At 44.0% G+C, this 12500-nt stretch overlaps 1 protein-coding gene across 3 annotated transcripts in view; it reads left to right on the plus strand.

The window, feature by feature from the left end:
• Positions 1-12500, plus strand: part of si:dkey-112e17.1 — a 25817-nt gene that overhangs the window by 12111 nt on the left and 1206 nt on the right. For 2 of the 3 annotated variants that reach the window (XM_031300529.2, XM_031300527.2), the window contains exons 3-7: positions 1742-1793; positions 3462-3585; positions 5030-5172; positions 8053-8295; positions 12230-12500. The exon at positions 12230-12500 is cut by the window's right edge and continues 1206 nt beyond it. In XM_031300529.2, coding sequence (XP_031156389.1) covers positions 1742-1793; positions 3462-3585; positions 5030-5172; positions 8053-8295; positions 12230-12500 — 833 coding nt within the window. The remainder of the gene's footprint in view (positions 1-1741; positions 1794-3461; positions 3586-5029; positions 5173-8052; positions 8296-12229) is intronic. The other variant, XM_031300528.2, reaches the window with a different exon arrangement.

Raw genomic sequence — 12500 nt, forward strand, 5'->3', positions numbered from 1 at the left:
GGCATGGCTGGGAACTTAGTTTTTACAGTTTCTGGTTTTCTTAGATAAAACCTTCAGATTGTTGTTTTTTTAGTTCTTCTCGCTTTTTTGAAACATAAACCACATTTAACTGAGTCCTGAGTAAATATTCTCCTGACAAAAAAGTCTTATCTTTGATTTCTCCCATAAATGAAAATGGGCCGATCTAACAGTAAATGCACACACACACACCGTAAATACACACACTCGCACATACACAGTCACCACCTTGTTATGTTGACTCAGCTGGAAGCCTCAGTCCCTGATGCGGTGACCCTTGGTTATTAGTTGGGTTTGGCTGCAACTGTGCGGCTTCCTTGATGTGGAGCATTCTCACCATAGACAGCGGGGCATTCAAGGTACAGCACCTGGCATCAATTCCAGCACACAAAAACTCAGAGGCTGCATGAAAGTGAATGGGCGGGGAATGGGGTGGGGGGGTGGGAGCAACAAGGAGAATTAAAACGAGTGAGTTTGGTGTCGTTGGCATTGTCAGACAATCAAAAGGTGTAATTTACAAGCTGTTCCCTCTTGTCCATCCCAGGGGACACTGAACACAAGCTGAGGGGTTAACTAAGGTGCCTTGTAATACTATCTGTTCTGACAAGCCTACTGTTTTTCCCGACTAGTATAGATAGATTCAAAATTCAGGAAGGTTTAGATTTGCGTCGGCCTTTAGTGTTCAGCTTGTTGTGAAAAACACCCCTGTTAAATATGATTTGTGTTATTTTCAAATGCAGCTCGGTGTCTCCAACTCATCCGTTAGGCACAGTAACTCCACAGGTTCTCACAATTAATGACAGGGAAATTGGAAACACGTGTTCAATAAAATGAATGTGTAATACGCAAGAACAACACGAGTCATTCAGAAGCCAGGAAGGCATTACCATGAAACTCATGAGCAGCCTCACCTCATTATCTGTTTGTTTTTTCCTCATTCAGTTGTTCCCTATTAATTTAAATGAGTTCACAGAAATCATTGGAAAACAACTAGCCTGGCGAGCGAGGCAAGATCTTGCAAGTTTAAAAAGCAGCAGTAAGATTTAACTCCCAAGGTCCCCTCTGGTCAGAAAACAGCCAAAGGTGGACGAGAGTCCCAGCAGGGGTTGCCCTCAGTGGCTGGTAATGAACTCATTCAGCTGTGAGAGTCATTTTTAATAAGAGGGTAATTGCTCAAGTATTTTTGCATGCTTCATTGGTTCATATGGACTAAAGAAGAGGACAGGAAAGCATGATTAAAAATAAGGTAAGTGTTAAAATAATCCAATATTAATATCCATCAATGTGTCTGTGAAGAAACAAATACTGGACAATGGCTGTCGGCAGGGAAAAAGTGACATCCTTACAGGAAAAAGCAATGCATAGCAATAACATCTCAGTAACAACCACTATGTGAACTGCTAGAGTTGTGGCATGTGTGTGAATGCATGATCGTGGTGCATCTTGCTCCATCATCCAACACCACAATAGAGCAACTATTGAGGGGAAATAGCCACAGGTATGTTGGAGCTATTATATACTGAGTGAGGTGGTTACTGTGTCCAAAAAGCTCCCATTTCAGTACAGTTGTATGGGATAGTGTCCATTTTTACATTTCTGGTCAAACTGAACACCAGAGGGATTTTTATTCTTGGAAAAAAACATAGGGGACATTCATAAAAGCTGGTTTTTGGATGTTTCTGTAATTATAAACTGAATTGCTGTGTTACTGTATGTTTTCCAGACCCAAACTGTGTCCAAAAAGAGCCAGCTCCTGTGCATCCAGCAACTCTGAGGTACCGACACTACTGTGTTTTCTTTGTTCCCCCTCTTCTCCCTTTGTCCTCTCTACATAGTCTATATCCACGATGTTCCACTTTCGGGATTGCTCAGTTGCCACCGGAAAATCCGTCGGATTTCACTCTTTCCGACCAGATGTCCGTTACCTACCACTTTCTTTGTGTGTAATTTTAAACTCTGGACTATGGTTAACTGCGCCTCAGATCTCTGCAGGGTAAATCCAGACAGCTAGCTAGACTATCTGTCCAATCTGAGTTTTCTGTTGCACGACTAAAACAACTTTTAACTAAAACCTTTAACTAAAACCCCAAGTTCCTTCCCGAGGTTATTTAGCAGAGGCACCGTGGCTCCGCTCGGCGCTTAGCACCGCACAAGACGATTGTGATTGGTTTAAAGAAATGCCAATAAACCAGAGCACGTTTTTCTTCCATCCCGGAATGCTGTGTGGACTAGCCAGACCCTCCTCCGCAACGCTGTGGGGGAAGGTCTGGCAATGCGAGACTACTCTCTACATGTCATCCTCTCTCTCTCTCTCCTCACCTACCTGTCTTCTTCTATTGCCTTATTTGTCAGTTTGGCATTCCTCTGAAAACAGAGCTTTATCTCGGGGAATACTGGACACTTCTATAATATTGTCTTTCTTATTCTTTGCCACTGAAGTCCACTGCTGGCCACTGTTACCCACAGAGCCGCACCACCTCAGGTTCACATCAGGTCATGCAGTTTTGAAAGAAGATATAGTTATTTGTATAATGAAATAATGAGTTGGAAACTGCTGAAATTGGTACTTAGGTACTTTGTGTTATTCAGATTCTTCACATCATGTTTTGTGATGCTCTCAGAGGAGGAACATGTTTGCAGTAACTCCCTAAAGGCTGTATATCAATAATATTAAAGCCTGTTAGCTTTTATTATCCCTGTTAGTTGTGTCTTGGTAACAATTACATCTTGCATCAAAGTACTTTTATAGATATTTTTTAAGTAATACTCATCTTTTCTTTGTCTCATTTTTGTAATTTTGTAAGCAAAAATACCAAACTTCTGGTTCCAGCTTCTCAAATTTGAGGATTGATTCTTTTCTTTATCATACGTGATAGTAAACGGATTATCTTTGGGTTTTGGACAGTTCGTCAGACAAAACAAGACATTTAAAGACACCACTTTGTGCTGTGGGATATTATATGGCTTTTTTTCCTGACATTGTATAGACAAAACGTCTGCAAATTGTCTGCAAATTGATAATGGAAAACGATTTTTAGTTGCAGCCTTACCCCATTCACAAAAACATGTTATTTCACTTCCTGCTACTAGTATGGAGTCATGCAGATAGTTGGTTTTATGTTTATGAGATATTCACCTGTGAAAGCTGTGCCACCACACTGTTCTTGCTATAGAGCATTACAGCGGGCCAGATAGCAGGAGTACACACATGCAGACAACACACACAGTTAAAAGCAAAAAAAAACAACATTTATGTATACACAATGTATACATGAATCTGTGTTGACTACCGCTGTGCTGTGCTGTGGCTCTGTGCATTGCAAGACATTGCCTCGGCTGGCTTTGGGGCTTGATCCCCTCTAGGAACACATGTACTTGTAACATGTTTGGTGTCATGATGAAGCACCGTGGAGAAACTAAACGGCATTGTGCTGGTGTTGCAGGTGCCAGAGGGGGTCCAGAACACCTTGGCTGAGGTCAGCGAGCTGCAGCTGATGGCTGAGAATCAGACCAACCTGGAAGCAACTACAGAGCAGGACAACAACAACGACAGCCCGCCACACTCAGGTTGGGACGAATCGACACACACCTGCACACACACAGTGGATAGATTGATATATGGGATTGATGTTGACCTTTAAAACAATTCAAAGTGCTGTATTCATGTAAATGTATATTCTGGTTGGTCTCACTTCCTCTTGCAAACTCCTAAGATACTCTGTATGACAAATAAATCACTGAGAGGCATTGCAGCGAGCCCATGAATTGCACTTACTGTGGATGCCATTCATTTTGATTTATATTTACACAACATGTTAAGACTTTTGACTAGAACAATTTCAGGAATGATAATAATACCTTCAGGAATATAAATCTACCATTAATTCATTTCCTGGTAAAGCCGTGATCTGATAAAGTTTTAGTGCAGCCATTTAAAAGTGATGGTCTGGGATTTGAGGAATGTGCCACGAATGCTGCGATGTCTCTCAGGAGATTACTTGTCAGTCATACAGTGAGTGCAGGGTTGGATGTTCTGCTGATGAGGAGCTGGAGGTGGTGCACTTTGTTTGTATGGTTATCTTTGGTGGTTATTTCTGCTCCTGCGAACCACCCAGTTCTTCTTCTATTTATTCCAAGCAAATTGCCACTGTTGTTTCTGGAAATGGGAAACAGGATTTTTCCTCGGAAAGATTTACCAAACATCACTATTGTGTTATGAATATGTTGTAAAATATGACTTTAAATTAAAACAAAGTGTGTACGAGGAACCCTCTGGGTGGGCCTGTTAAGTTTTCAATGGAAAGGAAAGTTGCGTTAGTTTTAAAGCTGCACAAAGGCTTGATCCTGGAACAATCCAGTCTCTCTCTCTCTCTCTCTCTCTCTCTCTCTCTCTCTCTCTCTCTCTCTCTCTCTCTCTCTCTCTCTCTCTCTCTCTCTCTCTCTCTCTCTCTCTCTCTCTCTCTCTCTCTCTCTCTCTCTCTCTCTCTCTCTCTCTCTCAGTGAAACCAGGCTGAGAGATTTGTGGGTTGTGGCATTTAACCCACAAAGCAGCCTGGGAGTAGTTTAAACAACAGGGGAGTACAGTCCCCCTCTCTGTGTGCTCCAGTCACGGTGTAAGGAGTTTACACCATAACTCATTTCTTATAAACAAAGCAGCAGTTGCGATTAGCCTACTCTGCATGTTGTTTCATTGAACCATTTCAGTTGCAGTACAACATCACACGCTCTGCTGCTTTTCTGAGTGGCAAACAGTCCTTACTTTAAAAAGTAGGCAGAATGAGATCAATGCGGCACATTTGCATAAATGATACATCACGGGTGAACATTTTGATAATGTACAAGGTTACAACGTGCACACATAATTACACTGACCAAAACTGGGCAAATACGGCTGTATTGTAAATACTGCAATTTCTCTCTGAAACTGCTCTGTGCTTCTACTCAAAACGATTACTGTCATCAGTTCTCTAAATATATTTTGTGTCTATATTTTTGTTCTGTGTTTCTGCAGTCAGTGCTGGCGGGGATGTTTCCCAGAGTGCAGAGGTGGACCTTTCCTGCAGCGGTTTGACTGAACTTGACCTTGGTGCAGATGAGGTTTTCATTGTATCTTCAGCTCCTAGCTCAAGCAGGATACCTTTCTCACCTCACACGGTAATAAGTCCTAGTTTCATGCCAATGCAGCTGTCTTTGTTGTCACCTAGTTAGGACATTACTGTCTATGAAGCTACACATTCAGGAGCCCTAAAAATCGACATGCTAGCGGCGTGGCTCTGTGGATGGCAGTGTCAGTCAGTCGGCCCGCCACTTTGGTCCAGACTGAAATATCTCAACATAGGGTCTATCTGAAAGTAGCTTTGATGCTATACAGTGGACAGTAAAAGTGTCTATTTAATCTCAAGGCCAAACTCTCTGTGGGTGATATCCTTGCTTTGGGGAAATTATCCCTGAACAGAGGTGACAGGGCATTTATTGCTTTGAATTGGCCCAGTGTTCCTAATAAGAAGAAGCGTTGAAGAAGAAGCAACGGTTCGACCAAACGTTTTTTTCTCTGCTCTCTTTTGTATTCTCTTGGAATAAGAGTTGGCATAAAATAGCTTTGGCAGCTTTTTGAAGGACTGGCAAGCTTTTCTGCAGCCTAGGCTAATGGAGTATTATCTACAGAGCCAGATTCCCAGCGTGTGTGCGTGCGTGTGTGCACGGGTGTGTGCGCGTGTGGGCGTGTGTGTGGTCTGCCTGTGTGTGTCCTTGATGCAGACATCCATGTAAATAATGTTTGAGAAATGTTGCTTGTGCTAATAGCGACCAAGGTCACTGAAAAAAACCCAAATGCATCTTCTCAATGTAATTGCCAGATGAACCTTCAGGTTTGTGTACTATTATCATGCCACAAACCCCCACTTGATAACATTTTGTTGCAAAGGACCCCTTCGAAGGACTGCTGCAATTTAGTTACACTAAGGCAATGAGAAGACTTTAAAACCTTTTTTTGCTGTAGGCAGAGTGAAGAGACCAAGGCAGTGAAGTCTGGATCAAAGTGGTCTTGTACATTTCCTGCTGTCCAAAATTCAAGAGACTTAATTCAACTATTTCATATTTTTCTGGGGAGTAAATCAAGCTCCTCCAGGTGCCCCTAAGGGTCTCAGACCCCACCGGGTGGCTGATTTCTCACCTGGTGTGTCAAATCTAAAAGTTACCATTGTGTTCGTGGAGCTTTAGTGACCAAAAGAACATTTTATTTAAACCCCTAGCTAATTCTTGTCTAGACAAATCTAGCTGCTAGTGACTCTGTGTAAAGGATTATCTGGACTCGTTTTCTGTCTGATGGTTGCAACCCCTAAAACCTTCCCCCTCCCCCGATCAACAGCAGCTGACCGATCAGGAAGGATAACGTGGCCTTTGCACATCCAACCTGTTGATCAGCCTCTCCTGGTTGCTAAAGCAAATATTACAAGTGTCAATACAGTAAAGAGTCCTCCTCTCAGATAATGATTTGCTTGAACCTGTAATGTACAGTACAGTTCAGATGGTAAGAGTTTTGTCATACACACACAACATCACAAACGTGACTGAAATCATTCCAAAGCCCATGCTGTTCTCTTGACAGCTTTACTTTACTTAATAAATGGTTGAGATTGGTACGTGAGCCACAAACACCCGGCTGGCTGGCTGTGTGACTGAGCAGGCCGAGCTAATCAGCACAGTTCCTTCTTGTTAATCCATTAATGTAGTACACAACACAATCGGCGATAGAAATTCAAGTGTTAGGAGGAAATGTAGCAGGTGCGATCAGCAGACTTAATGTCCCTACCATAAGGACTGTGTTGCTGCACGCAGTGATACGACTACAGAGTGAGGATTTTGGTTGACACAAAAAAGTAATCAATAAAGAGTACTTTTTAACTGTTCACTAGGGGCTTTCTGACCGGAGGGATTTTTGCAGTTCTTAGAACTAAACGTTCCTAGAACACTTTTTTTGTCGTGTTCCGACAGGAAAAAATTGGGGATTTTTAAGTTCCTCTGGCCTCAGTAGCGTACTTTTTTAGCTCCTACTTCAGAGCAGGGTCTTTTCCCTTTTCCTAAGTGTACTTGATTGGTCGAACTTATAAGTCACACCCACTGCCAACTCGGAACTTGCAGACAGAGCAACAACCAACAACGGGACATTTTTAACAATTTTCACCATCTTATTCATCATTAAATTCACTTCTGACAACGTTTTAGACGAGAAATTAACTGTTTAGATTTCGAATATAGGCAGTCTTGCGTAAATTGATGCCGAATTGACAATTTGCTTCAAAGTTTTCGGAATTGAGAACCTCCATGAAGTGAGGCGACAGCCAGCAAGCGCCTGCCCCGGCCTTTAGCTCGTCGCTCGGCCAGTCATGCTCAGACACCTCGCTGTAAGATGGAGGTCTCTCAGACCGCTCTCGTAAATAAGATGTTTAAGATGTAATGTAAGATGTTGCCTGATGGTATTATCCATCTGTTTTCATTAACATTTACCATGAGAAAAGCCAGTGTCTTTGTCACTATGTAATTCTAGTCTTTCCAACATTTTACTCACTTTTTTTCAACATTCTTTTATCAATTTTCAAATGCTATAAAATGGAATAAAACACCCAAATTCAATGAAAGTAGTGAACTGAACATTTATTTTACTTGTGAAGAGCGTTATAGGAAACTAACCATCCACGTTATTTCTTTTTGGTTGAAATCCAAATTTCTGATTATGGAAACTTTTTTGAAAATTGGGTCAAATTTGACCCGAGGACAACAGGAGGGTTAAACAAACTAATTAGGAATGAAGATGAGCACACAACATAAACAGCTCATATATCAGAGGTGGCATTATGCTCAAGCACTCAACTGCAGCTACAAGTCAATGACCTGCACGGAGCAGCTTGCGTCTTGTTATTGAATCACGCACACATCTTTGGTATTAAAAGCCCTCTGTTGGTGCCCACTGCAGTGCAGACAGACCCACACTGCTCAGTTTAATTTCTACATATATGCAATCTGTGTCTCTTCCAGCAGCGGGAGAGGTTTCTGCGGCACAGTGACACCGGCCCCAGCCCTGCAAGTGACTGGCCCTCATCAGACCCCACCACCTCACCCACTGGCACCAGGTCCACCAAGGACAGCAGCGGTGGCTTAGCGAGGCCGAGAGCGTGGAGCGTACGCACCTTCCAGGACTTCCTCCCTCCACTGCCGCAGCTGCATAAGAAGTGGTGCAGCTGGAACTCCAGCAGTCCCTTCACCAAGCTGGTGGATAGCGTCAGTACTAGAACCCTTTTTGTGTTTTTTTCCTAGGACCATTCATGATGAGGAGTGGTCAGTGCTAGACTCTGTTGGGCTAATTTAATTTATTTAAAAATTAAAATAGATCTTGTCTCGATCAGGTATTGTCTCAAAGGTACAAAAGATATTTCTAACTGACCCCCTGTGGTGCTTAACCAGGCAGGTAGTTTTATCAATAAATCAGGCTGTCAACATCATTTAGACGAGTGGTTCTCAAGCTCTAACCAGCATGAATAATTTTTGGTAGAAAAGAAAGTCTACTGTATATAAAGAGGAACAATACAGCACTGTCAGCGATAGATTTACTAAACAACAGCCTTGTACCTGGGAAACATTTAGATGCTGATGAAAAAAGGTGACAAAACCTTGGAAAAAGACGGTAGAAAGAAGGAAGTAAGGCAAGAATAGGTCGAAAATAGTAATAAAAACTTCGAAAAAAACACTGTAAAAAGAAGGAAGGCAACACTAGGGCGACAAAAGTGACAAAAGACTCGTTCAGGAGTGGGGACAAAGACAGATTTAAAGAGTCAAAGTACAAATTTAGCAAGGCAGTGAAGGAGGCTAAACATCGGTACTCTGAGAAGCTCCAACGCCAGTTCTCAGCTAATGACTCTGCGACTGTCTGGAAACGACTTAGGCAGATCACCAACTACAAGCCTAAAACCCCCCACTCCTTCAATGACCAACACCTAGCCAACGACCTGAACGAGTTCTACTGTCGATATGAAAACCAAAGACCTCCCTACAGCTACAGCCACTGTGCATCACCTCCACCTCGCCCACCTCAGCAGGGTCCTGGGCCCCCACCAATGCCCTCCTTAAAGGTCCCTTCCACCTACACCCCCCCTCCCACCTCAGTGACGACTCTCTCCATTCACGAGAGGGACGTCAACAGACTCTTTAGGAGACAGAATCCCAGGAAAGCTGCTGGACCGGATGCTGTCTCCCCATCCAGCTTGAAGCACTGTGCTGACCAGCTGTCTCCAGTGTTCACAGACATTTTTAACACCTCACTGGAGACATGTCACGTGCCAGCCTGCTTCAAGACCTCAACCATAATCCCTGTCCCCAAGAAGCCAAGGACCACAGGACTTAATGACTTCAGACCCGTCGCCCTGACCTCTGTGGTTATGAAGTCCTTTGAGCGCCTTGTGCTTTCACACCTCAAAGCCATCACCGACCCCCTCCTGGACCCCCTGCAGTTTGCCTACAGAGCCAATAGGTCTGTAGATGATGCAGTCAATTTGGCCCTCCACTACATCCTCCGGCACCTGGACTCCGCAGGAACCTACGCCAGGATCCTGTTTGTGGACTTCAGCTCTGCCTTCAACACCATCATCCCGGCTCTGCTTCAGGACAAACTCTCCCAGCTTGGTGTGCCTGACTCCACCTGCAGGTAGATCACTGACTTCCTGTCTGACAGGAAGTAGCATGTGAAGCTGGGGAAACACGTCTCCGTCTCACAGTCCATCAGCACCGGATCCCCCCAGGGCTGCGTTCTTTCTCCTCTGCTCTTCTCCCTGTACACCAACAGCTGCACCTCCAGTCACCAGTCCGTCAAGCTTCTGAAGTTTGTGGACGACACCTCCCTCATCGGACTCATCTCTGATGGAGACGAGTCCGCCTACAGGTGGGAGGCTGACCACCTGGTGACCTGGTGCAAGCAAAACAATCTAGAGCTCAACGCTCTCAAGACAGTGGAGATGGTTGTGGACTTCAGAAAGAACCCAGCCCCACCTGCCCCCATCACCCTCTGTGGCTCCACAATTGACACTGTGGAGTCTTTCCGCTTCCTGGGAACTACCATCTCCCAGGACCTCAAGTGGGAGCTGAACATCAGCTCCCTCGTCAAGAAAGCACAACAGAGGATGTACTTCCTGCGGCAGCTGAAGAAATTCAACCTGCCAAAGACAATGATGGTGCACTTCTACACAGCCATCATTGAGTCCATCCTCACATCCTCCATCACCATCTGGTACGCTGCTGGGCAGACTGCAGCGTGTCATTCGGTCTGCAGAGGTGATTGGCTGCAATCTACCGCCGCTCCAGGACCTATACGCCACCAGGACTCTGAAGCGTGCTGGAAAGATTGTGGCCGATCCCTTCCACCCCGGACACAAGCTCTTTGAGCCACTCCCCTCTGGCAGGAGGCTGAGGTCCATCAGGACCAAAACCTCACGCCACATAAACAGTTTTTTCCCCTCCGCCACTAGCCTTATTAACAAGGCCCGGAAACCACCCTGACTCTCTCCACACCCCACCTCTCATGCCACTGTACCTACTCTGCTGTAGCGTTCCTTTTTACTACTGTTTAACTTATTTTACTATTTATTTTAATTTATTTTATCGTTATTAATACATACTGTGTGTATATGTTTATACTTATATTGTTTATATCTTTTTATCCTTCTTATGTTTGAATGTGTGACATGCTCCAACAACACCATGACAAATTCCTCGTATGTGCAACGTACTTGGCAATAAAGCCCTTTCTGAATTCAAATAAGTGACAAACTTTGAAAAAAAAGTGACAAAAACTTTGAAGAAAAAAAGACAGAAAAAAGTCAAGAAGAAAGGCAAGAATAGGTCAAAACAAGTGACAAAACCTTTAAAAAAGGTGACAAACTTGGAGCCAAAAAAGACAGAAGTAACTACAGCCTTGTAACTGAAAAACATTTAGCAAAAAATCTCCCGTACCCCCTGCAGTCCTCCAAAGTACCCTTAGAGGTACACGTACCCCCATTTGAGAAACACTGATTTAGAGTAACCAGGACATTGTCTCTGGAAAGTTCTGATCAACTTTGTTGATGATTTTTTTTCACATATTACTGGGACGGATGCAGAAATCTCAGATTTGGATATCTCAGAACTGGACAAATAAAACCAGGATATGGCAGACATCCTAACCCCTTCCTCTAGCTCCAGGTCCCTCAGGTCGGCTGTCTTGGGGCTCCTGGTTGTCCTGCGATCTAAACCTAAGCTCGGGGGGGGGCCGTGCCTCTGCTGTTGCGGCTTCTAGACTGTGGAACAGCATTCACCTCCCTATCAGATTTGCTCCCTCTGTTGACTCTTTTAAGTCCGGGTCAAAACACACTTTAAATTGCTAGCGTTTGAGTTTATTCATGCCTATAAGCGGTGTGCAATGTGTCTTTTGTTCTTTTTTATTTTTTTATTTTAGAAACCTCTGGTTTGTACGGCACTTTGGTCAACGTGGGATGTTTTTAAATGTGCTTTCTAGATACATTTGACTTGACTTGACACGGCACTGCACACATACGCCCATTCAGGAACCGGCTAACAAGGTAGCGATGGAGTTTTTCACACTATCGTCATGGCTGAGCCGGCTAAATAGAAGCAGAAAGCTTGGTATGCATTGTCGGAGGAACAGAGAAAGAGGAAACGGCAGACAGACTGTTTTTACACAGTGTTGCCAAATATCTATTCCAAAGCAGTAGGGGGAGCTCTATTCAACATGACGGCCTCCGACCCGGCCTCATGACCATGAAGGATCTCAGTTACAACTGAGAAGGATCTGGTGTCAACCAGGCTAGTAGGAGCAAGCTGTTTCCTAAATCACCAGCATTTTAACTTTATATTTTAATCATTTAAACTTGTCTCCTCTTCCTATATGTATTTTCTTGTTGTATTAGGGGAATAGCACTGGCACATTTATGTCAATTTTTAACTGTAGACATGTTTACTTGTCATAGCATGAAAAGCTCATGTATAATATGTGACATTAAAAATGGCTGCATTCTATTTAGGTGTTAAAAGTGACATGGTGCTGATATTGTGCATGCTGGCTCACTTGGATACCTGAATGGAATTGAGCCATCTTTAGTGTTTTTATTATGCTTTTCTTTCTGTGAAAAGTCTAAATGTCTGAATCTCATGTCTCATATCATTCCAGGCTCCATCCAGTTTGGTAGCTGACTGCAGAGGGGATAACGGCAGGAGGGTCTTCTCTGATGTTCAGCTGGACGCTGAGGCAGACAACAGCACCGTCTCCGACTCCTCCATCAGCAACGCCTCCTACCCGCTTACGCAGGCCACTCAGAGGCAGCGGCGTCTCAACTCCAATAGCAACCTGCGGCGCTCACGCTTCACAGGGCCTTGCTTTGGCCTGCTTTCTGGGACGGCAGACACAACGAAGGCCTCCGGGGTTCCTCATGCCCAAGGCT

This window comes from Sander lucioperca, chromosome 2 (genome assembly GCF_008315115.2).
Source record: "Sander lucioperca isolate FBNREF2018 chromosome 2, SLUC_FBN_1.2, whole genome shotgun sequence".
Classification (NCBI taxonomy): Eukaryota; Metazoa; Chordata; class Actinopteri; order Perciformes; family Percidae; genus Sander; species Sander lucioperca.